This window comes from Sceloporus undulatus, chromosome 8, assembly GCF_019175285.1.
Source record: "Sceloporus undulatus isolate JIND9_A2432 ecotype Alabama chromosome 8, SceUnd_v1.1, whole genome shotgun sequence".
Taxonomy (NCBI): Eukaryota; Metazoa; Chordata; class Lepidosauria; order Squamata; family Phrynosomatidae; genus Sceloporus; species Sceloporus undulatus.
The window spans coordinates 28,875,800-28,902,051 of NC_056529.1; the positions used below are offsets into that span (position 1 = coordinate 28,875,800).

Here is a 26,252-nt window from a genome sequence, read left to right on the forward strand (position 1 = left end):
CTGTCATGGTTCCATCCTAGGGAATCCTGGGATTTGTTGTAGTACCAGAGCTCTTTGACAGAGAAGGTTAAATAGCTCACAAAGCCACAGATATCAAGGTATCTGTGAGGTTAAGAGTAAAGACCCCCACATTTTGCCTCCGTGGTGGGATTGCCTAAGAGACATCCTCACAGTTGGTTTGTAGAGAGATCTTGTAGCACCTTTGAGACCAACTGAAAGAAAGAAGTTAGAAGCATGAGCTTTCATAGACTCAAATCCACTTACTAAGATTTATTTGGAAGGTGCCGAGGAAGTAGACCTAAGTCTAGGAAAGCTCATGCTGCCAGCTTCTTTCTTTCACTTAGTCTCAAATACTGACTAACAAAGCTGTATCTTTGAATTCTCTCACAACTGGTGATGCTGATATGATTCCCGAGTGAAAAACCCAACATATGGTGGTTGCAGTGGTGAGACCTAAGCAGAGGTCCCCAAACTCTCCAATAGAGTAGATAGTGTTAGATCGGATAAACCACTGGCATAAGGCAGCTTCTTATGTTCCTGGTTGGATCTCTGAATGTCACATCCACCAAGTATTCCAGCAGCCAAGCAAATACTTTCAGCCGCAGGGTAGGCTCTGGGTCAGAGCCACAGTCCCTTGAAGTGCTTCATCCATGACATCAGTTTGGGAAGACCACCTGCTGCACAAGGGAGGTAGGTCATGCTCCTTGTTCCCCTGCCCTTAGTTTTGCAGCCAAAGCAGGTGTAATTTTATGACAGTGTTGTTGTTTTTTAAATGACGTGACCATGGGTACACTAGTCTGAACAGAACTGAGGCTGGGTTGGGCAGGGCAGCCACCTATCCAAAGCAAGAAGGACATTGAGAGATCCTACACAGCATCATCATTCTTCTCAGATCACCATCATTTTCTTTTTTGCTGCATTCCAACACATCTGGATACCAAATTCCCCTTTCTTTCTGTTGGAAACATCTTTTCAAGTCCAATTTACAGCCACATCCCACTTCACTGCACCCCGGTGCATTAAACAAACACGAGATTAAAGTTTCACAAATCATGCCGCAGAATGAAATGTAATCTGGACAGCACTTCGGCAGAACTGTGTGTGCTCTGCGCTTGCCGCCCCCAATGCGGTCTGTGCCATGGAAACCCAAATGTACACTCCGACTTAAGTTGTGTGCAAAGTAACACTCATGCTTATTTTGCCTAGTTTCTTCAATTGAAGCTCCATCCTCCAGATTGCTTTATGCTCTGCCAGGTGTATGTAAGTGCCCTTCTCCCTCCTATCACCTGCAACTTACTGTTCAGGTGCCAGGGAACATTGAGAAAATGAGCCAGCATGGTGGAGTGGTCTGAGTGTTGGACTATGACTCTGGAAACCAGGGTTTGAATTCCCACTTGGCCATGGAAACCCACTTGGTGACCCTGGGCAAGTCGCACTCTCTCAGCCTTGGAGGAATGCAAAAGCACACCCTCGCTGAACAAATCTGGACATGATAGGTTCACTTTAGGGTCTCTATAAGTCGGAGACAACTTAAAGGCACACATCAACAACAACTAAATTCGAATATTCAGCCAGAGTGCTCCAGTGTCTCACCAAACTCCAAATCTTATTCCATAGGATGCAAGCATGGCAGTTAAAGTGGAATCATAGCACTATAATTCTGCAGTATGAATAGGCCCTGGCTGTAACAGCACCACCATTGCCAGCAGCTTCCTTATTCCCATTATTATTATTATTATTATTATTATGAGCTAATATTACCAAAAAAGTCGAGTTCACCTGGTTTTGCAGCTTTGGCTGCTTCTTCTTTTGAAAAGAAATGACCGCTGATGATTTCTTTCCCCCCGGGTTCATTTCCAGCCAATTTCATTTCTAGATAAGCCTTTGCCAATGAACTAATGTGGGGGGAAGGATAATTGTTCCATGAGATTCCTATTAGGAAAATCTTCAAGGCCTCCTTTTGAAGGAGTGGTTGTTGTTGTTATTACTATGACAACCCTAATCGTATATGGGTGGGTTGCGGGGGAAAGAGACTTCTTCACCCCCAAGAATGATTATGGGAGGTCAGACGTCTTTAACATTAATAATCATTATTTTTCTTGCTGGTTGCGTGAAGTCATCCATTTCCTTGGAAAGGTGTGAACGGTCAGCCTGCCTGGCATGAGGCCATGCATTTGTTGCTCCTCTGTCTGCAAAAATGAGTGATCAAATGTCTTTTGCTCTCCTTACAAACCGACCCTTGTCCCTTCAAGAACCAAATGCATTTGATTTTTTAAATACAATAACTATAAAAAAAGACCCTCCTTTATATTGGCCAGATGCTTCTGCTTGCATCTGTCCCTTGACTAGACTAAAAATGCATAGAATAACTTGTAGAACTGATTTTTCTTCTTGGTTCAGAATATTTTGGGGGGCTGCATTTTAAATGCATGAGCTACATCAGGGCTGGGAGTGAATCAGGTCTCCAGATGTTGATGTATTACCACTCCCAGCATAAATGATCATTGGTTATGACGGCTGTGGCTGTTGAGAGCTGCAATCCAAAACCATGTGGAATGCGGAATGGTCCCCACCCTCTGATCGAGGCTGCATCTGCACCACTGAAATAAACCAGTTTGACATCTCTTTTCATAGCTTGACGCTATGGAATTCTGGGATTTGTGAGATTATTTAGCATTCCCTGTCGGAGAGCTCTGGAAATGTAGTTTTGTGAGACATTTAGCCTCGATCTGTAGGCAAAGGCGGGATATAAATTTATCATCATCATCATCATCATCATCATCATCATCACTCTCTGCCAGACAGTTCTGGTGCCACAATTCCTAGGATTCCCTAACAAGGAGCCAGGGCAGTTAAAGCAGTCTTGAACTGGATTATTTCTGCAGTGTGTTTCGGAGCTCAAGTCTACTTCTTCATTAGGTTTCTGCTAGGGATTTGTAATGTAAACGGTGATGTAGGTTCTCAGCCACAGTTTTACCTTCATTAGTGTGTGTGTGGGGGGGATATTTGATCCCATTTGGTACTTTTTTGTAAGTAGCTCTTCTTCCAAATCTAGAAGATAAAGCCACTTACTAAAGGCTGGACTGCCAGTGATCTTTTCAAGAGGGAAGACTCCTCCAAAGACCACCCTGGAAGGCTGAATGACATCTTGGGGGCACTTCAAAGACCACTTATGTTTTAGGAGAAACCTGAAAAAGGGCCCATTAAAAGAACATTTTTATACAATGGAGATGGAGTGGAGAAGAAAGCAAGGAAGAACATATTCAGGCCTGGGGCTGTAGCTCTCCTCCAATGGACCACCTTGTTTCAAAAGACAAGCCTTCCTCCCCTTTGCAAAATGCTGAAGGCAAGCTGCAGATGCAACCTTGGGGCTGTGCATTTTGCAGGCAATTGTCTCACCCAGTTATCGCCCCTTGGGTTGTGTTATTGCAGTTAATCCACTTAAATGCTCTCCAGGCTTATTAGCCTTTACCACTGAATTCCTGGCTCTTTCTATTAACATGCTTTGTTTAGACAAGGGGAGAAAAAGAAAAAGATCTGTTGTTTAAAAGAAGAGTCCCAGCAGGGAGCAATGGCAAGGTAGAGTGGGTGAGAAGGGTGCATCACCTTGGATTTTTGCAGGTACTTAAAAGGCTCAAGAGAGCATCCTTGTATGTCACCACGATCCTTTTAAGGTGGGACACCAGTTTGTTGTTGTTGTGTGCCATCAAGTTGTTTCCAACTTACCTATGACAAACCTATCGTGGGGTTTTCTTGCCAAGATTTCTTCAGAGGAGGTTTGCCATTGCCCTCCCCTGAGGCTGAGAGAGTATGACTTGTCAAAGGTCTCCCAGTGGGTTTCATGGCTGTGCTGGGAATCGAACCCTGGACTCCAGAGTCGTAGTCCAACACTCCAACCACCACACCATGCTGGCTCTCACAGCAGGACAGTGGTATTATTCCCATATTACAGATGGATACGTCGAGGGCTGAAAGCAGAGATTGCCTAAGGGCACCATGAATTCAAGGCTGAGATGAGATTTATATATAGGCTGAGCCTCCTTTATCCGAAATGCGTGGGACCAGATGTCTTTTGGAATTTGGATTTTTAAAGAATTTTGGAATATCTGTATTTGCATAATATGATGTTTTGGGGATGGGACCCAAGTCTAGACCCAAAACTCATTTGTTTTCCATATACCCATAGACTGAAATCAAAGGCTGCATCCCTAATGCGGAAATAATCTGGTTTGACACTACTTTAACTGCCACGGCTCAATGCTATGAAATTCTGGGAAGTGTAATTTGTCACGGCACCAGAGCTTTGAATTCCATGGCACTGAACCATGGTGGTTAAAGTGATGTCAAACAGGATTCTTTCTGTAGTGTGGACGCAGGCAAAGACATAGCCATGTTAGTCTGGAGAATCAGTATGCAAGGGCATCTGGTAGCACCTTTGAGATTAACTGAAAGAAGTTGGTTGCATGAGCTTATCCCTTGAAGGAAGCAAAGAACGGAAATCACCACTGACTCAGTAATAAATGCCCAAATATTAATCTTTAACAGATTTCTGTAGAAGTCAATTTGGAGAGGCATCAGCTTGGCTGGGTAATCTCTACTTGGGTTCTTAGCTTCCAGAAGGCCAAGGAGGGGCCAAATCAATATAAAATGGGTTTAATGTGTAACCCAAGGGTTGTGATGTTGACTTTGAACTCCTCTGGGCCATGCTGCAAAGACTCAGACAGACGGAAACCCAGGTCACACTGACAACTTCAAGCAGAGATTCTTCCCAGAGAGGCTGAAAAGTCTCCACGCTTGAAGTTCTGGGTCACTTCCCAAAGTCTACTAGACAAGTCTGCGGAAATAAAACTCTGTAAACCAGGGTCTTCTTAGTCCAAGTATTAAAAAAGACCTGATTGAGTGATCTTGAATGAGTTGTGCATTCTCAGCTCCCCCAAAAACACTACAATAGGTTCATTTTAGGGTCGCCGTAAGTTGGGAACAACTTGAAGGCACACAACAACACACCAGCAACAATGTTTGCATTAGTCCATTCAAACAAGAAAAATCAGTCAACTGATCCTACCAATTTGAATCTATTTTGTTTTTGTACACAATTTTGCACCAAGGAGCACACATTCTTTGGCAGAGATGCTGCATCACAACAACTTAATGGTGACGGAGCTATGTCACGGACACAATACACAACCATGCTAGCGAACTGTTAAACGAGGTATGCCTGTATGGATACAGCTGTGTGTATATGGGACAACAGGTGTTTCTGAACACAAACACAATTTCTTCCTATTCAGAGATTTGCAGATAGGAGACCGTTTGGGTTTCGGCTTCTTTTTTATGCAATGGTGTTACTCCTGTTTCCATTTAAACACTGGCACCTAAAATGTGTGAGGCGCACACTTCAAGGCATGGTTTGAGAAGTGTGCAGGAAACACTCCCCTAGTAGATAGGAAGCTGAAATTGGGTAAAAGCATAATCCCAGATTCCCTTATGACTTCAATCCTGAAGGGCTGGGAACATATTGGTCCATTGCCCTCTCCAAACCGGAGACTCAGAATGCACCTTCCGATACAGAAAGTACTTCCAGATGATGCGGAAAGTTGAAATTTGGCAAATTCGTATTTATTCCAAGCCGTCGTGACTTCTACGTTTCTCTCTATAGAGTCGGAGGAAAGCATGCCTTCCACTTCCATTGTTAGAGTGACTCCAAGATGTTCCCAAAGCCAGGAACATGCGCCTCTGCTTGTAGAAAGCACTGTGGCATGTGTACATGTTGCACTGTTCTGGTGTGGAAAGTTGGCTGTTGCTCTGTGCTACCAGTCTTCTTCCAACTTATGGTGACCATAAGGCTGCTCTATCATGGCTTCGGCTTCAAGTCCATATTCACTTTGTTGTTCTTTTTGTGGCCGAAGGCGAAGATATCATGGGGTTTTCTTGGCATGATTTGTTCAGAGGAGGTTTGCCATTGCTTTCCACCGAGGCTGAGAGCGTGTGACTGAATTGAGGTTACCAGTGGGTTTCCATGGCTGAATGGGGACTTGAACCCTGATCTCCAAGTTTGTGGTCCAACACTGGGGTTGAAAGAATCCAATTCAAACCATCACTTGTCATTCAGGGTGCATCTACACTGTAGGGACAATGCAGCTTGACACCACTTTAAGTGCTGGAACACCATCGTATGGAATCCTGGGATTTGGAGTTTACAAGGCCTTCGCTGTCAAAGAGTTGATTTGGATGGAGCCACAGCAGTTAAAATGGTCTCAAGTTGCATTTCATTTCTGCTTCTTTCTTCTTCTTCTCTTATCTTTTTAACTATTGGTTTTATTCTCTGCTTTAATATCGTCAAAACTGAATCCCGTTTTCACGCAACACTTTCCTACCTTTTTTTGGATTGTACTTCTTTGAATCTTGTAAGTCCTTCTGAGTCCCAGTTCTGGGGAAAGAGCGGAGGTATAAAATACCCGATTTGCTTGACTATAAGTCGACCGCATATATAAGGAGAGGGTACGTTTTGGGGCCCAAATTGTGGATTTTGCGATGACCCCTGGATAAGTCGAGGGTGAAACGTAAGGGGCATATAGCAAAGGTTCATTAAATTATTGCTCAAATTAAAAAAAATGGTTCCCCCTTTTTTAATATAACTCTCTCTCTCTCTCTCTCTCTCTATATATATATATATAAATTTTGCAGAGAGGGAACCAATTTTGTATGTATGTATGTATGTATGTATGTATATATATGTGTGTGTGTGTGTGTGTGTATGTGTGACAGTGTGTGATATACTGTGTGTATATATATTGTGCATATATAAATGTATGCACAGTATATATCTGTGTGTGTGTATGTGTGTGTATATGTATAGTACCACTAGAAATCAACCAGCAACTCTATCTTTAAAAGCAGGGCCTCCCCCTGCAAAAGAATCAGTATGAGATAACCACCAGAAAGGGGCAAACCCAAGTCCCCCCCCCCCCCCCCGGAAAAAAGGTACTTTAATTTCAATTATTCCATGTGGGAGAGGGTTAAGTCCCTGAAAATGATCCCCGATCATTGATTCCCCCATTTCTGGAAAGGGTTAAATTGATGAAATTGATCCCTGATCATTTCTTCCTCCTCCTGGGAAAGAGTTAAATGGATGAAATTGGTCTTTGTGTGTGTGGTGTGTGTGTATATAATATATATATATATATGAAAGTGCATATATATGTGTGTGTTATATATATATATATATATATGAGAGTATATATAATATATGTGGTGTGTGTGTATATAGATGTTATAATGAGTGTTTGTGTGTGTGTAGATATAGTAGGTATGTATTTGATAGGTTTTTGAGTGTATCTTGTGTGTGTGTGTGTGTGAGAGAGAGAGAGTGCGAATCTCTCTCTCCTCTCTCTCTCTGGTATAAAGAGGTATATGTGTGTGAGGGTGCGAATAGTGTGTGTGTGCGTACCTAAGAGAGAAACAGCGGGGGCATCTGTGTGTGTGTGTGTGTGGTGTGTGAGAGAGAGAGAGAGAGCATGGTGTGTGTGTAATAACAGTGTGTGTGTGTATGTGTGTGTGGTGGAGAGAGAGCATATGTCTCTTTGGTGTGTGTATAACTGTGTGTGTGTGTGTGAGAGAGAGAGAGAGAGAGAGCATATGTCTTGTGTGTGTGTGTGTGTGGAGAGAGAGAGAGAGCGTGTGTGTGTGTGGATAACAGTGTGCGTGTGTGTGTGTGTATGTGTGTGTGTGTGTGTGGAGAGAGAGAGCATAGTCTCTTGTGTGTGGTGTATAACTGTGTTGTGTGTGTGTGGTGTGAGAGAGAGAGAGAGCATATGTCTCTGTGTGTGTGTGTGTGTGTGTGTGTGTGTGTGTGTTATAACAGTGTGTGTGTGTGTGTCCGTGTGCCTCGCACAGAGCAAGCCTTCTTCTGTGGCCCCTGTGTCTGGTGTCTCCCTGGGGCCGGGGCTTGAGCCTGAGGGGTGTGTGTTGTTGTTGTGTGTGAGAGAGGTGGAGCCTGTGTGTCTGTGTGTGGTGTGTGTGTGTGTGGAGGGAGGGAGGGAGGGGGAGGGGCGGGGGGCCTGGCCAGGGGCTGCCTCCTCCTCCTGCTGCTGCTGCTCCTGGCTGCCTCCCTCAGACGCAGGTGAAGGAAGCAAGCAAGGAAGGAGGGCGTTGCGAGAGAAGAGAGAACCCAGGCGGAGGCAGCCAGAGCCAGAGGCAGCTCCCTCCTTCGCAGCAGCAGCTCCCACCTCTTCCGCAGAAGGACCGGCGGCGGCGGCTGCCTGAGTCCCTCCTGCTGCTGCTTCCAGGGAAGAAGAAGGAGGAGGCAGGCGGGAGAGAGCCCCGGCCCCGACGCCCCTCTTTCCCCCTCCGACGAAGGGCACCAAGGAGAGCCCGCCAGGAAAAGGAAGCCCCCGAGGAAGAGGAAGGGCTGTCTGAGGGGAGCCCAAGGAGACCCCTGCTGAGGCCCCTCGGAAGGAAGGAAGGAGCCCTGAGAGGGAGAGAAGACCTCCAAGGAAAGAAGGAGGGAAGGACCCCCTCTTCCCTCAGGTGCCTTGGAAGGGAGAAGAGACCCTCCAAGGAAGGAAGGAAGGAAAGAGCCTCTTCCCTCAGGAAGGATCCCGGAGAGGGAAGGAGTCCCCTGGGAAGAAGGAAGGAAGGAAGGAAGGAGGGAGCCGGTTCCCTGCTGGGTCCCGGAGGAGCCCTGAGACGCGGCGGCGCTGCTTCCCCGGGCGGCCCCCGAGGGATGGTGGCTGTCTTCCCCGGGGGCCGAGGAGGAGGAGGAGGAGGAGGAGGAGGAGGAGGCCTCCGCAGCCGAAGCAGCAGCAGCAGCAGCAGCGAGAGGTCGGGCTCTTCCTCCGGCGGCGGCGGCGGCCAAGAGAAGGAGGCAACGGAGGAGACGGCATGAGGCGCTGGGCGGCGGCGGTGGCCACGGGCGGCTTGTGGCTGCTGCTGGGTCTGGGCTCGGTGGCCCTCGGGGAGGCCCAGGTAGGACGGGGCGACTCAGGGGGGTGCAGACACACGGCGGGAATAGCCCGCCTTGGACCCGATTTAACTCGGCCTCTGGAATCCTGGGAGTTGGGCTCGGTGGCCCAGGAGAAACTCCGACTCCCAGGAGTCCAGAGCCATGAACCAGAGGAGGAGAAGTTAAAACCCCGTCCTCCATTCCTCCTCCTCAGGATCACGAAACATTGCGGCTCCAGATATTGAGGCCATGATCCCCGGCATGAAAAGGGCTAAGATAGAATCAGGGAAGGAAGGAAGGAAAGAAGGACAGAAGGAAGGAAGGAAGGAAAGAAGGAAGGAAGGAAGGAAAGAAGGAAGGAAAGAAGGACAGAAGGAAGGAAGGAAGGAAAGAAGGAAGGAAAGAAGGAAAGAAGGAAGGAAAGGACAGAAGGAAGGAAGGAAGGAAGAGCCTGGATTCGGATCGAGGGCCAGTCCCTTTTGGGAAGGCTCAAAACCATCATCATCAGGGCTGTTTCAGGGCCTCTCCCAGAAAGGATGCCTTTCTTGGGGGTGGAACTGGCATCTTTCAAGGGAGGCCAAACTTGGTTCCTGGGGTTTCAAAGGCTAAGTCTGTATTCTAGGATTTCAAAGGCTAAGCCACTATTCCGGGATTGTAAAGGCTAAATCTGAATCCTGGGACTTCAAAAGCTAAACCTGCATTCTGGGTTTGTAAAGGCTAAACCTTACATTCTGGGATTTTAACCTGCATTGTAGGATTTTCAAGGCTAAGCCTGTATCCTGGCTTCTCTCCTTCTCCTTCTCCTTCATGGACCAGAAGCTGGAGGGAACTGAATGGAGAATTAGCCCCTCTTTCCAATGTTAAGTTATAGGTAGCCATTTCTGGGGGCCAGATTTGTGGGGATTCAGTAGCCTATAGGAAGGATTTCTCTCCCCCTTCAAAGGCTTATATAGGATATGTGTATATATATATATATATATATATATATATATATATATATATATATCTGTTGCAGGTCAGAAAGGAGCACTCCGACATGAGAAACCTGTAGGAATGACTGTAGTTTGAGCTATGTATGTCTATACACACATTCATGCCCCATCTAGACACATTTTTGGAAGGCTGGAGGGGAGACCAAGTTCTGCCTTATTGCCCCCTTCAAGCCAAAGTGCTCTGCTCTGGATGGGCATAATAAGGCGACCCTCTCTTACCTTGCATGAAATGGTGTTTAAAGGAGCCCTGCAAACATGCGCAAGGGGGAACGCCCTTGCCTTCCTCCTCCTCACGTGTTTACACACATATACATACCTAAAGGGGGGTTTACTCCTAGGTGAGCATGCATACATAGGGAGACTGCAGCTGAATGTGGAAAGCACATTGCAAGCTCAGTTGGGAGCCGGGGCTGCCTGAGCATTGGGGCACATTTTGCCTTGCAACAGATACCATGCTGTGGCTAGCTCTCTGTCTGTCTGTGCATGCGCTCCAAGAAGACCCTTGTAACCACAGACCAGTCCTAAGCATGCTCACTCCAAAGTCTATGCCTTGTGGGACTTACTCTCACATTGGATTTCACCTGCGCAGTGGCCCAAGGCAAATGTATTGACTCAGCCTCCAAATCCCACTGGCTTCCATGGGCTTTGCTCCTAAAACCAGTGCCTTGAAAGCAATGCCTGTTTCTCCCCCAATCTCCCCTCATCCTCCAACGCTTTCCCTTCATTGCTTTTTCCCCAAGCATCCAAGAAATCTCAGGACACTGAAGGAGGGAGGTTTCCTTGGTGGGAGAAGTAGATCTCCTCTTTAGGAAGCCTTTCCATAAGGAGAAGAAGGCAGGTGGGGCTTGGGAATGGACCCTGCAACCTCTTGGCATTATAGGCACCTGCCGCTTGCAAAGCCTCACTCAGATCCATGTTGGTTGTTGGATACAGCTTGCAGATGGGTTTATTCTTTTTAAACTGTAGCCCTTCTGTCTGTTTTTATTTAGTAGCTTTGAGGGGGAAGGCGGGCAAAAGGTGGGCGCAGGTCCAAAGTTTGCCCCAACCGCATGCATGATGGCAACCTCAGAGGCTCTTTCTCTGCCCCAAAGGTGATTTCTTCCTCTTTTTTGTTGGAACCAGAAGAGAGAATGACTGGCTGCTTCTCTGTCTTTCTTTTTTTCCTTTGAAAAAGGAAGCTGAAATCCCCCAAGAGGTGATTGAAAGGCTGGCACACAGCGAAATCCACAGCATCCGTGACCTGCAGCGCCTCCTGGAGATTGACTCCGTAGGTAAATTATTCCCATGCTTTCCCTACATTCAAAAAGATGTTGATGATGATAAGCCATGTATCCTCTTCTTTGTCAGTTATTATTATTATTATTATTATTATTATTAAAGGAAAGCATCGTTGCGAAGTAGTCGGTTGTGTTGTTTCAGCATTGCAGGGAGGCCCAGCTGCTCTGCAGAGTCGGTTTCTGCAGGACTGATGGAGGGTGTCCAAAGGCGTTTCAATCCCCTCTTCATTCACTCCCTGCTTTGGGCAGAGAGAGGGCTGTGTAGCCCACAGGTCAGATTTCAGGGCGAGTGGCTGAGTCGAGCATTTTTCAGAGCCGCCGAGAACATCTTGGCCTCGGAACAGAGAGTCCAAGGCTTCCAACCTGACTTAACGTCGTATTTGGAGTTGCTACGGTGCTTAAAATGTGCAATATACCCAAACGTGGGATGTAAGAATCTTACTGGATCAGAACAAGAGGGCATCTGGCCTGGTTTTTTCTTGCCCTGTCTGGCATTTGGGTCCCCATAAATGGAGTCAGAGGGCAATGATAGATTCATCAAATCTTAGAGTTGGAAGGGAACCCGAGGGTCATATAGTCCAGCCTGCTGCCATGTAGAAATACCCAGCTAAAGCACTCTGGAAAATCTCCGTATTGGTCTTCTTCTTTTCCTGCTGCCTTCCACTTTTCCCAGTGGATTATTTTCTTTTCCACTGAGTCAAGTAATCTCATGGTATGTCCAAAGTCTCATGGTCTGTCCAAAGTTTTGGCTTCTAAAAGGGTGTTCAAGCCTGGTTTGCTCTTGTTGCTCCTGTTCTGTGTTGGTCCAGTTGGCTTCGACTTTTGAGGTCCCCAGCTGTCAGCAGCCTGGCTTAGGTTTTGCAAACCAAAAGCAGCCATGGCTTCCTTAATGGAGTCCATCTCACCTTTGCTGTAGCCTTCTTCTTTTTCTGTTGCAAACTGCTGCCTCTCCCCATTGCAGCTGAAATTCAGTCCTGTATACTGCCACTGAACTTGGAAGCTCGTTTTAGCTGTTACAGTTAATATTGCTGCATGTCTGGCTTTGAAATGTTGGTTGGACAGCCCTGATTGTATTGGATATTGAAAGGCTAGATGGATTCTGGTTTGAGTTATGGTATGTACCTCAGAGACAAGCTAAACAGACTCGGTGCATTTTAATAATTCTTATTTGTAGTTGATATTTATACATTGTTTTCTCGCCTATAACATGCCTTTCTAGGCCTTGCAAAATCTGAGTATACTTGTTCATTAATTTGGCACTTAAAATGTAGAAGATACGTTGTTTTATATCCTTTGCTTGGTTTATATTCATGGACGATAGTGGGGCGGGTAGGCCATTAGTATTCCCATTCTGCAGATGGAAAACTGAGGCTGATTCTCAAAGCTTCCTGCCAGTTTTTGTTGTGATTTGAACTTGGGAGGTCTGGCAAGCATTCTCCCCACTGATAAAATCAGAGTATTTTCTTACTTTTGGTTGAGTAGCCTTGGTGCTGGGTCACACATGCATGCTCTGTCTCTTGATGTTCCTGATGAAAAACCAGGTTGCAATGCTATATACCCTTGCATGTGTTCAATGCAAGTCGCATTGAACTGAGTGGTACAAGATTGCTCTGTCCATTGCTGGTTTAACATGAGAAATGGCTAGACTAAAAAGCATCCCACTTGAGTTGAACTGATAGGGAAATTCTGACTGCAGGTTTAATTCTGTATCAATCCTATTCATATGTGCAGATTTGTTGCTTGATTCAGGATTGTGTATCTTTGAACTTTGAATTTCAGATTCCACAACCAAGTATTCATGAGGGTTTTGTCTGTATGTGCCTCTATGGTAGTCTTTTGATATATTTATTTGTGTCTGTAAAATTTCTAGCTGGCTTTTTTCCCTCTTCAGAGGTTACTTGTATTCCAGAATTCAACAGCTTCATAAAATAGACACTACAGCGTCAGTGCATCCTGTCTTGCACTGTCTTGCAATGCTATGTCTGTCTTGCAATGCTTGCAATGCCTTGCAATGCTGTGTCTTGCAATGCTATGGATTCACGACTCTTCCAAGTTGGATGTGACTTTCTATTTTGGTCGGCTTCATATATTTCCAAGGGAATTTCTGCAGCCGGGAAGAATTCCCACCGCATTGCCAAGAATGTATGCCACTGTGTTCTTATCTTTAAGATCCACTGCCTTGGAGTCAATCTCATACACAAATCCCAGGTCATGTTTATGAATGAAGTCATGTCTCTACATGACGCTCGTGGTTGTTTTCTCAAAGTGAAAGGGAAAATAAATCCCTTCTTTTTGACTTTAACCAGAGAGCTTTCCCTATTGAGCTTTGAAACAACCATCATTCACATACTTAAAAAATAATAATAATACCCCAAGGTTATTTTCTGCATCGTTGGAAATACAAATGCTCCGAATGGCAAACATGCGCTTTACTAATATTTCTATATTGCAATAGGCAAAATCCTGTTGTTATATTTCATCTCACACAGTTGTCATCATTCTGTCCAAGTCGATTCCTGATGAAATGGTTTTGTTTACCTTGCAAAAATATGGAAGGGGAAAAAAGATACCCCACTTTTTTTAATACACCGAGGGAAGTCTCTACCCATCTTGTTTCCTGAGCCAAGAATCTGGCAAGTTGTTGCTTGTGTTGTTAATAGTGGAGCTGCTCCGTTTAAACAAAGACTGCATAGTTGTTAGACTCTCTCTTTTTTTTTTACAGAGAAGGATTCCAGGGGCCCTTTGAAAGTTGAACTTGAGCTCTAGCACTTGTGGCATTTTTGTGCCACTGGGTCTTCTCTGGAGTAAGTGGCTTCGTGCTTTATGACCCAAAGGGGAAATCTTGCTTGTGAAAGCCTCCTTTCCATAGAGCCGAAAAAGAGGTAGGGAAGGGCAGCCAAAATAATAAAATTGTTCCTTGAACGTTTGGGAAACCACACCTCCGGATCATCTGGCCTCATGTAAAACAAAATAAGCAACATCCAGCGACATGTTGTTGTTGTTAACTGCTGTCAAGTCGACTTCCATTTGTTGTTGTGACCCTACAAATGGGAAACTTCCAAGTCAACCTGTTATCAATAGCCATGCTCAGGTCTCGTAAACTCAGGGCTGTGGCTTCTTTGGTTGTGTCTATTCACCTGTAATACTGTCTTTCTCTTTTCCTACTGGTTTCTACCACAAAGAGCCTCAGTGCCTTTTCTAATAGGTCATGTCTTCTCATGATACCTCCAAAATCCAACAACATATTACAAAGTAAATCTTTTCAAACATACAGTACTACAATCTTTTCAACCTCTGTTTTGTTTTAAAAGGCCAAATTGTTGTTCTTACTATATCTCTTGTAGGAAAAAAAAAGCTCTAGTCTGTTTAATATAAAAGCTTTCCCTCTGGATGTACCCCAGAATCAGATATTTTTAATTTAAGCTGCAGATCTTTAAATCAAGCTCAGCCATCCTGACTTCCAGAGGCATGAACCTTGTATCTCAGAAGATGTTTGGAGGAAGCAAATTGGAATGAATATGTCCAGATTTATTCATCAGTCCATCATGGAGGACTGAAGGATTTCACTAAAGCAGGGGTTCTCAACCTTTGATCCTGTTTTGGACTTCAGTTCCAGGAGACCTCTTCCAGCATGGTCAATGATGACAGATGAAGCTCAAAACGTCTGGAGAACCAGAGGGTTGAGAATCACTATTCTATAGTCTAGCCATGGAATTTGGAGTGTCAGTTTCTATATTCATTTAATTTATACCCCAACTTTCTCCCAATATGGGGTTCAGACGACAAGTTAAAAACAAAGCACACCTAAAACCTATTACAGATTCAACTGAGCATCCCTTATACAAAATGCCTGAGACCAAAATCGGATTCCCTCCCCCAGCTTTTGAAATATTGGTATATACATAATGAGATATATTGGAGATGGGACCCATATCTAAACATGAAAGTCCTTTATGTTTTGTGCACATAGCCTGAAAGTAAATTTATACACAATGTTTTAAAATAGTACACTGAACCATCAGAAATCAAAAGTGTCACTGTCTCAGCCACCCATGTGGATGTTTCTGAAATATTTCAGGTAAGGTATATTCATCCTGTAGTCACAAAAGTTTTTTTTTTTTAAGAATTGTTAAATAAACCAATATATCAAAACCCTTAAATTATGACAATTAAAACATAGGAGGGAAAAAGAAAAAAGAGAGCCAGCGATGCATGGTGTAGTGGTATAAGTGTCAGACTGACTCTGGAGACCAGGATGCCAGTCTGCCATGGAAAGCACACAACAACAACAACAGCAACAACAAATATTAATGCACAAAGCACCCTGTTAAATGTTCCTTATACCACACTTAGTTAAGAGTCAAAGGGGTGCCTGAACAGAAGGATCTTGCCTGCTGGAAGAAGGAGAGTAGAGCAGAAACCAATAGGGAATCCCACAACCTTGGAGCAGCCACTGAGAAGGCTCTCACCCTCCTTCTCAGCAAATGCTACCTGTGATGGTGGTGAGACAGCGAGAAGACCCTCCCTTGGAGATCTCAGAAGTTCTCCATGCTCAAAGAAGGAGTTAGGGTATTTCAGATAGTAGTTTGAACCCAAGGCACACAGGGCTTTACAAGACATAACCAGCGTTCTGAATTCTGCATGGAAGCACACAAGTAGCGAGCGAAGTTCTTGCAGCTTGGGAATTAGGTGTCCCCTGTCACCAGTCATGGTCAAGCAATCTGGCCACAGCATTTGGGACCTGTTTCAGTTTTTGATCAGTTTCCAAAGGCTACCCTATAGAGTGCATAACAGTAATTTAAACAGGACAAATATCACCATAGCCAGTTGACAAAGAAAAAAATGGCAAATGGCAGAGGGACAGACTGCAGTATTTCGAGGAAGCCTGGCTGACATTCACCTTTTATTTCAGGTTTCCCTTGTTCCCCTCTTTGTTGCTGTGTGCCTTCAAGTCATATCTGATTTATGGCACACTTCAAGTCATATCAGATTTATGTCAGCCCTAAGCCTTTCTTGGCAAGACTTCATGGGCCTTTCCTTGCAAGATTTCTTTGGGAGGGTTTTGCTGTTGCCTTCCTCTGAGACTTGAGAGAGTGTGACCCACTCAGTGGTTTTCCATGGCTGAATGAGGATTCAAACCCTGATCTCCAGAGTTCAACCCTCAAACCACTACACCATGCTGACTTTCTGTTCGCCTCTATCAGGTTAAAAACAGGTTGATAGAACTAAAATAGTATACTTCTCAACACTTTGTTCCCAGTCTATAAGCCCATAATGTTTGCCATCTTGACAACACTCTCTTGTTGCTTGGTCATATGTATCCCAGTTTCCATCTTTGAAATGTAGGGCACTATATAATTGACACTCCTGCTGTAGACATAGACCATTGTGCCCCTGTCTCAGGTAGATGCACAATCCAGGTTCACTTCAGAGCTGGATGAAGATACTTTGCTGCCTGAGGCAGAGCAACAGATGGTACTCCCCACCCACTTAACTACATAATACCCAAAGCCATCCAAGTTATGTTGGCACAGAGCAGAACACTCCTGCAAATGATTCTTCCCATGCTGGTAGTAAAAATCTAGTAATAATAAAATAACAATTTAGTGTCCTTTTATGACACCCTAGATCTGCTGCCTGAAATGATACTTCACACTGCCTAGCAGAAGTGTTGGACCCTGGGCACCTTTAGTCAAAAAGGATTAGGTGGGTCATGATGGACAAGGCCTCTGTTGGCAACCCTTCATCAAAGTAAACAGTATTAAACTACAGGAGCAAAACAGCCATCTTCTTTGCAGCACTTTCCCAGAGCAGAACATGTTGTCCTAGAGTCCTTATCACAGTCAGCCTCACCCCAGCCCTGGGAGTGGATTTGTTAGCATTCTTACTCTGCAGATGGGACACATGGTGCATGTATGTCAGTATCTGTGTGAAGAGAATTATTTGTTCAAGACACCTGCTGCAAAGGAGGGAAATGACCAGAGCTTGGGAAAGTGATGTTTTTGGGCCGCATCTTCCAGGATTCTGCAGCCAACATAGCCAGTGACATCAGGGAAGTCAATGATCATGGTAGTTGTGTGTGTTTCTGGGTGACAATTTCAAGCTCTGACCAAATTCTGACTTTTCACAGAATGCAGCAGGACCCTACGGTAGATAATAATAATAATAATAATAATAATAATAATAATAATAATAATAATAATAGAAATTATTTCTGTCCTGTTTGATTCATCGGCCATTTTTGAGTATTTTTGGAAACAGTTTACATTGTCAGTGTCACATCTCTGTATCCCAGTCGCACTACATAATTATAGCACTATTGTTGCACTTAATTGCCATGGTTGATTCCTATGGAATACTGGAATTTGTAGTTTTGTGAGGCATTGTAGTGCTCTGACTGCGAAATCCAAATACTCCTTCCTATACTGCCAATCCCAAGATGTCATAGGATGGAGCCATAGGAGTTGAAGTGGAGTAATAGTGCTATAACTGCATAGTGTGAATGGGTCCCTAGTCCCCCCTAACTTATAACTGTGTTGTTGAAGTTATCAAATGCACCTGAAGAAGTAGACTGAAGTCTATGAAAGCTCATGTTGCCAACTTCTTTCTTTAGTTAGTCTCAAATGTGCTGTACAAGATCTCTCTGTATATTGAAGTTATCAGGCAACTAGACAGCCTTCTTACTTCTCTCTTGCTCTCATTTTTGGTCTTTTGTTTGTTCTGCAGGCTTGACAGTTTGTGGGTCATTGCTAGTTTTCCCATCTTGGTGGAGAAATTGAAAACATAGTCCTGCAGACTATTATACAGGAAGGGCATTTGAACTCTTGAGAGCATCCCTCTTATGTTCTGACCTTCTGAGATTCCTTAGCATATAGGAAATAACTGCAGAGATTAATTTAACAGAGGTTGCTCCTGAGTTTTCCTTAGCAGCTCTCAGTTACCTGGCTCTAGGTTGCATTCCGCTCCCACTTCTGTGATATCTGAGTAGTTAAGCAAACGCCTGCCAGAGAGACTGTCTACTGATTTGAGTTTACTATCCTTTTACTGTCTACCACATGAGACATCTCCAAGGATCCCTGTCCTCTGCCTCTCTGCTTGGGTTCTGCAGGCTCATCCTGGTATCCTCCTTTATGGAGTCTATCTATCCACCTAGAATGCAGTCATCCTCTTTTGCTGCTATCCTTCACCTTTCTTAGCATTATTGTCTATTTCTAATAATTCATTTTGACTCATGGCCAAAATATGAAAGAGAGAGAGAGGAAGAGAGAGAGTTCAGGCTTGAGCTGTTCTAGAACCAGTTTGTTTTCTTGGCTGTCTATTGTATTCTTAGTACTCTTCTCCAGCACCACATTTTAGATGAGCAGTTCCCAACAACAGCTACTACTACTACCTGCTGCAATGTGATGCTTTGCTGATGACATCAGGAGAGGTGTGGATTGTAAGAGTCATCATGATATAGTGGTTTGAGTGTTGTATTAGGATTCTTGTAGACCAGGGTTTGAATCCCCACTCCGCCATGGAAACCCATGGGGTGGCCTTGGCCAAGTCACAGTCTCTCAGGTTTTTCAGAAAGGCAAAATCTCCTCTGAAGGAACCTTGCCAAGAAAACACCATCATAAGTTTGTATTAGGGTTGCCATAAATTGGAAATGACTTGAAGGCACACAATAGTAACAACAACAAAGCCAGGAATGGATTCACTTCCCCACTGACATGGAAACCATCAGCCAAAAGCACGTGAAAACATGAAGCACAAAATCTTTCTTTTAGTGGTTAAATCCAGATCCTAAAGAGGATTTCAAACTGAATGGCAGCAACAACACTAACAGAAACAGCAACAAAAATAACAACAAAGAGGCAATAGAAAGTGAGGCAGTGGAACCTCTTATCCTCATGGAAGGTATTCTGTATATGTTCAGGGTCACTTAATGTTAATAGCTATTACCTTTTTTGGAAACAAAAGCTGGTAAATTTTACATTGAATCCACCTTTTTTATGGCTTCCACTCAAGGTTGTGTCTCTCTATAAAGACACCCCCCTCTTAAGAGATTTTTAACATTACCCTATTAGCTCTGTGGTTTGACCTAAAGCATTTGTTCTGCATTGCCACCCTTGGCATCAGCTGCACAATTCATGAGAGTCTGCTGGTCCATTTTCAATTGACTACCATTTTGGATCAACTGCATGAATTATAATCTATTTATAATCCTTTTCTTCTTTATACAAAGCCAAAGTGAAGAGGTAGGAGGCTTGGATGAGTCCTCAAAGGAATAAGTCACAAATCTTTCCCATTGGCCAGCTGGAAACATTACAGGATTTATTGTAGAGTCCTGTATTTTGCTTCTCACCCCTCTTTCCTAGGCTTGAGTGAGGAATACTGATCTGCTAATAGATTCTTCTTGTTTAAGTCTCCTTATATTGCTGATATGATGATGATGATTATTATTATTTTGTCCAGTCATAGGACAGAGTTACAAGAGCTGCGACTGGGAGTAGGTTTGTGATTGCTACCTATGTTATCTTTAATGCAAGCCCAGAAAGATGTGCAAATGAAACTGGCTGACCTTGTCTGAAACTTGCTGAGGTTTTTGTGAGGAAGCTTGAGGGCAACATGCTCCATTGAGTCTTAGACAGAATTCTTAGAAGACAGAAGAAAAATCAATGGCAATTTAATAACCTGAGGCCCTTTAATTCCAGGGCTTTGTTTCTTTTTTAACCTAAGCACAGTCATTTGTTTTCTCACGATTGCATCTGATGTGTCTTCAAGTTTTTCCAGAGTAACCAGTCTAGAGCAACAGTACTTGGAAGGCAGATGGCAGGCTTCAGATTCTGGTTACTTGTCTTTGAATGGAGATATCAAATTGCACCATATCATTCCCTCCAGCCATCCCAGTTTGGTAGGGACAATCATGATTAAACCTCTGTCGTCCACTTTTCCAACTGCTTTTAAAACGTTCCAGTTTTTCTCTCCTCCTTTCTTCCTTTGTTCTCAGCTTACTTCCGTTGCTGCAAACTGAGTTTGAGGTACAAAAGCAGTCTGTAATTGAGCAGGAAGAAGAGGAGAGGAGAAGCAGAATCATGCCCTTCCCAATAGGCTCAGGCAAAAGCAAACTGCAGCAGACTCTCCTGGCTTCCTCATTAATAAATTTGCTATCTTGATATTGCCCCAGTTTCCATCTATGAAAGGATGGAGAGTGTACAACAGCAAAATAATAATCTTGTCGAGGAAGGCAGTCTGTTGAATGCAGTTTTACTGATTAGCTGCTCCTGAAAGAAACAAGGGAGAAAGTGTTCTATTTGACCTGTCCAGTTTAAACTCTTAAAATGTGTTGGTTTGCCCAACTTGAGCTATGAACTATGCTTTTATTTGCAACCTGTTGGATTTGGAGAGAGATGTCATTCTTGAATTCTGTTCAAATAACCACTGCCCCTGTTTCAAGGCTGTGCAATCTTTGGCTCTCCAAATTGTCCTGGCATTCCTTTCCATGGGAAGCTGGGCAGGTCTGCTGGGAATTTCAGTCCGAAAACATTTGGAGGGATGCACAATTCCCATCCCTTTGCCACACCAAGGCTTGGGCTTCAACTATATAGCCACTGTGTTGTTGTTTTTGTGTACCTTCAAGTCGTTTCCAACTTATGGCGGCCCTTAAGTGAAGCTATCATGGGGGTTTCTTGGTAAGACTTGTTCAGAGGCGGTTTTCCATTGCCTTCCCCTGAGGCTGAGAGATTGTGACTTGCTCAAAGTCACCAAGTAGGATCTATGGCCAAGCCATGAATCAAACCCAGATCTGCAGAATCATAGTCCAACACTCAAGCCACTGGCTCTTCTATATTCACTTACCTGAGAGTAATTCCACTGAAAACAATGGGACTTCTGGGATTTACAGAAATGAGCCAAGGTGAATCTTGGTTTTGTATGTTGCTCCCCCTTCCACTTTCCTCTTACTCCACATAGAAGGGAAGGAAAGATAAAGCTTCTTCCCTCAGTTTATTTTTAAAATGTATTTGTTTCCACCAGAAAGTGATGGTATGCTTTGTAAAAAGACCTGTTTATACACCAGAAGGCCTGTTCTCCAAGTCTTTTCCAAACAGTCGATGACCTGATAGTAAAAGGGAAAACACACATACGCACAGATAATTCTGGCTATAATCATGGACAAAGCAGGACAAATTGCCTGAGTTTCACATCCTTCATATATATTGTTACTGCAGCAGTGCATAAAAGATTCAGGAGAAAGTGCTTTTTAGCAGACTGTTGTAAAAAATAAAAACAAAATCCCATCTCGAAACAAAAATGTATGACGGTATCTAAGGGGACCAGATGCTCTCTGTAGTAGTTCTATTTTGTAGGGAAGCCATCCAAGAAAGGAATTTTTAACTGAGTAATCACCTGCCTTTTACCTGATGAATTGATCATAGCATACATAATGATGTTACTTAACTGAACTGATGAGATGCTGCTTTTTTGGCCCATCAGTCTTTCCCAAACTGATACTCTCTGTATGTTTTGGCTATAACTCCCACCATTTTGACCAGCGGTCATTCTACTTAGAGCTATTGGAAATTGCAACCGGAGATGGCAAAATATGTCAGTTTTGCTTTCCCCAGCATTTGGATCTTTGAATGTTTGTTTCTGTCCTGAATACGATCAAATTTGTGAATTTCTGGAAGTAATTCAGAACTGAAATGAGTTTCCCCCCATCCCTCTTTGTAGCCCCAAACACTTAAGAGCACTAGGTTAGGAAGGTTTGGTCCAGAGGCATCTGAGCAGCAGAACAGAATACTGGATGAATTGGACTTTGTTTTGACTTAGTTACCAATACAATCTCCATTGTTGGGAATCACCATTGACTGGCGAATGCAGTAGTTGCTGGTGGTCTCTTTAGGTTGCAAATCCCTTCTGGTTTTCAGTGTGAACTTTAAAGTCAGGATCAAAATAGGTTCCCCAAAGGTGCTCCCCAGGTTTAGCACCCTGGTTAGCTCCTTAAGAGGTCAGTCAAAAGACAGGAATGGATTCGCTTCCCCACTGACATGGAAACCATTAGCACAACCAGTGTGTGTGAATGTGTAAAAAGACCTTAGTGGCTTTGTGTGTGTGTGTGTGTCAATTTCAGCTGAGTTCAGGCTTCAGCTGCTTAAAGAAATAAAACCATCACCAAAGGGGCTTGGTATTTGCTTCTCTCTACATTTCTGCTTATGAAAACAACACAACTAGTTAATTTTTTCCCTTAAAGACAACAGAAAGTGTTGTTGCAGTTGTGCTTTACAGTGTATTGGGGCTGCAGTGGAATTTTGTTTGACTTAGTGGTGCAGGCCAGAGCTTTACAGATGAGGTTAGGATCTTCCACGCTATCACATTTCCAATTCTATGTATGTTTGTGGAAGTTGGACAGTGAAGAAAGCTGTTAGGAACAAAATGAACTCACTTTAAATGTGTTACTGGTGAAGAGTTCTAGAGATAGCCTGGGCTGCTACAAGACAAATCAGTGAGTCCTAGAGCAAATCAAACCTGAACTCTCCCAAGAAGCCAAGTTGATGAAATTGAGACTGTTGTAATTCGGACATATCATGAGAAGACATGATTCAATACAATCATAGAATCCTAGAGTTGGAAGAGACCCCAAGGGCCATCTAGTCCAACCCCCTGCCATGCAGGAAATCTCAATCAAAGCATCCCTGACAGATGGCCATCCAGCCTCTGTTTAAAGATCTCCAAAGAAGGAGACTCCACCATATTCCAAGGCACATGAACAGCCCTTACTGTCAGAAAGTTCTTCCTAATGTTGAGGTAGAATCTCTTTTCCTGTAGCTTGCATCCATTGTACTGTGTTCTAGTCTCTGGAGTAGCAGAAGACAAGCTTGCTCCATCCTCAATGTGACATCCCATCATATTACCTCTTAATTGTCTCTTTTCCAAGCTAAACATACTCAGTCCCCTGAGTCTTTCCTCATAAGGTATGGTTTCCAGACCCTTCACCATTTTGGTGGCCCTCCTTTGGACATGCTCCAATTTTTCAACATCCTTTTTGAATTGTGATGCTCACAACTGGACAAAGTATTCCAGGTGATTCCTGACCAAAGCAGAGTAGAGTGACACTATTACTTCCCTTGATTTAGACACTATACTTCTATTGATGCAGCCTAAAATAGCATTGGCCTTTTTAGCTGTTACATCACACTGTTGACTCATGTTCAACTTGTGGTCTACTAGGACTCCTAGATCCCTTTCACACATAGTCTCCTTAAGCCAGGTGTCCTCCATCCTATATCTCTGCATTTCATTTTTTCCACCTAAGTGCATTATCTTACATTTCTCCCTGTTGAAGTTCATTTTGTGTGGATTGATTATGCCGAGGCAAAGAAAATAACCACAAAGTCCAGAGCTAAAAAGGAAAATGATATTATACTAAATCATTACAGGCTGTATTTAAGGGCAAAACCACTTCTATCCCCATTTACTTCAAAAGAGGATCCAGGATGGCGGTTGAAAAACTATTGGGCTCGATTCCCATCGGAACATTAGCAGGGCTTTGCTTTTGGATTGAGCCAAAAGTACATCTTAATCAGAGCTCTTGACTTGCAGGGAAGAAAGAGTATGTTTGAATGTGTCTGGTGTGGAGGAAGCATTTTGCAAGAATATATATTTTTATCTGCCCTGAAAACTAATGCAGGCTGATATAAATTTATTATTTACGTGTGCAATAACATCCAAAATAGACAAAACAGTGACACCTTTAGAGAGCCATCCAAAATGCACTAAATACATGTTGCAAGCTTTCGAAACTCCACTGGCTTCTTCATCAGACAAAGGTGTAAAAAATCTTATGGGAGAAAGAACAATATGAATGTTAATCATGGGCCTACATTTGGTCAAGATGCTGTTGTTGTTTTTAGTTGTGATGGTATGTATGGCATGTTTGACCCTGGGCTTGGAAAATGTATACTTCATGGGCTACAAATCCCAGAATTGGCCGGTCAATACTGTAAATGTACTGATATGTCAGTGTTTCTGGGAGGTGTAGTCGAAATTTGCAGAAATGTGCAAATCATGAGGGAAAGCTCATGCAAAAATAACATTAAGGCTAACTGACCACTGTAAAGATCTGAAAGACCTGTATCACCTTACTCAGCTTTTGAAAATTTAGGCCAAAGACCATGATTTGCATCTTTCTGAATCCTTTTACATCCCATCTCACTTCCACAATTGTGTAAATATGCATACATTATTTTTAAACCAATTATTTTAAAGTATGTATTGATGGTTTTTAATATGCATTGGGTTTTATATGCACTTTTAACTGGTATTGTGTGTCTAATCTATTGTTGTGCCTCAGCTTGATCTATATAGGTGGGCAAGTGATAAATATTGTTGTTATTAAAACTGTCCAGATTGACAGCTGTCACTGTATACTGTAGTTGTGAATTGCATAAGTTAACTATGCACTGTATGATGAAGGACGTCCTGTTATCTCTTCTGTAAAGCTGCTGTGATGGAGTGTATCCCAATTGAGTTCCCTGTTTGCCATCCCAGTTGACTAGTGCTTTGTAACTGGTGATGACTGGAGCTTCTTGGTTGATGTTGCTGGATAAGTATTGACCATTATTAACTGGTGTTGTGTGTCTAATCTATTGTTGTTCCCCAGCTTGATCTTTAGGGAGAGGTGGGTAAATAATACATTCTTGGTTGTTATTGTTGGAAAAGTATTGACCCATATTTGACCATTCAGTAGACCATATTGCTTGGGGCAGTCTAGGTCTATGTAGATCCCAAAAGTGTGTTTAAACTTCATTTCATGTTAAGCATGTCTCCATCTTGAATCTGACACGTCACAACCTTGCTTCATTCCAGTTGTCAAGCAAGTGTTGTGTCTGTGTTACTTTTTATAGTCAGACATCAAATCTGGTATATGAAATGGGTGTGGGCAGCCAGTGACTGTGTACACTCTATTTGTAATGGATGAACTGTGAATGTGGCTTAAAACCACATGTTCTAATTGTTAGATCAAGAGAAGGAAGTCCAGATTACAACTTCAGTTCCCAAAAGATCAAACAGCGTAACCAATGATAATGTGATTATTTCAGCCTTTGTCCAAAACATCTGGAAAGTCAAAGGTCCCCCCGCCGCAACTTGATAAATATCTAATCAGTTCCTTGATGAGTGGCATTTTCAATGAGCAGAGATTGAAGTCAAGAGCACTTCTTTTTGGAGCTGGTTTGGTTTGAAATGTAACCGCATTGGAATGGGGACTTTTGCTTTGTGATGTGGTTTAATCCTCTGTACTTACTGATAGTACTATATAATAACAGTTCTTGTTCTGGAGTGTTATTGTTATGAGGAATAAAAATATGTTAAATATTACCTTTCCTTCCAACAAGCAGTGGTTATTTATTAAACTGCGTGTTTAACTTGAGAGCCAGTGTGGTGTAGTAGTTGGAGCATAGGAGTATACTGCTTCAGAAATGGAAACTGTTTGGGGCAGAGGCCTGCTCCCTTCTGCTTTGTAAAGTACTGTGCGCATTGATAGCATCAACTGAATATAATAGTGATATGAACGTTCAAACTAGGAGTGGGCAAAGTGTGACTCGTGGCCCGCATCTGGCTTCTAAGGCTGGTTTTGTGCCCCAGGTGTTCATCCCCCCCATCCCAAATTTGCTATAAATGGGTCTAAAGTGACCTCTAGGGCAGTGATGGCGAACCTATGGCATGCATGCCAGAGGTGGCACTCAGAGCCTTCTCTGTGGGCACATGTGCCATCGCCGAAGCACAGAGTTTGCCAGAGTTTGTTACTAGAAAGCCAGAGGGACACGGCACTTTGCAATAAATAAGTGGGTCTTGGGTTGCAGTTTGGGCACTCGGCCTCTAAAACGTTCACCATCACTGCTCTAGGGAGTTTGGAAGGCATAGTTTGGTGGTCCCCAGGGGTCAAAACAAACATGTGCATTTTTAAAGCTCACTTCCGAATGCTTCAAAGTGCCCTCTAAGGGCCCAAGATGAACCCAGAGCATGTGGAGAATGTCACTATGTCCCCCAAATTGGGGA

The 26,252-nt window shown here is 43.5% G+C and overlaps 1 protein-coding gene across 3 annotated transcripts in view; it reads left to right on the forward strand.

Annotated features, from left to right (window-relative positions):
* The first annotated feature begins 8,108 nt into the window (after window positions 1–8,108).
* The window catches only part of PDGFA (platelet derived growth factor subunit A), a 44,066-nt gene continuing 25,922 nt past the window's right edge, over window positions 8,109–26,252 (forward strand). For all 3 annotated transcript variants that reach the window (XM_042438730.1, XM_042438733.1, XM_042438732.1), the window contains exons 1-2: window positions 8,109–8,967; window positions 11,111–11,207. In XM_042438730.1, coding sequence (XP_042294664.1) covers window positions 8,884–8,967; window positions 11,111–11,207 — 181 coding nt within the window. In that variant the 5' untranslated portion in view covers window positions 8,109–8,883. The remainder of the gene's footprint in view (window positions 8,968–11,110; window positions 11,208–26,252) is intronic.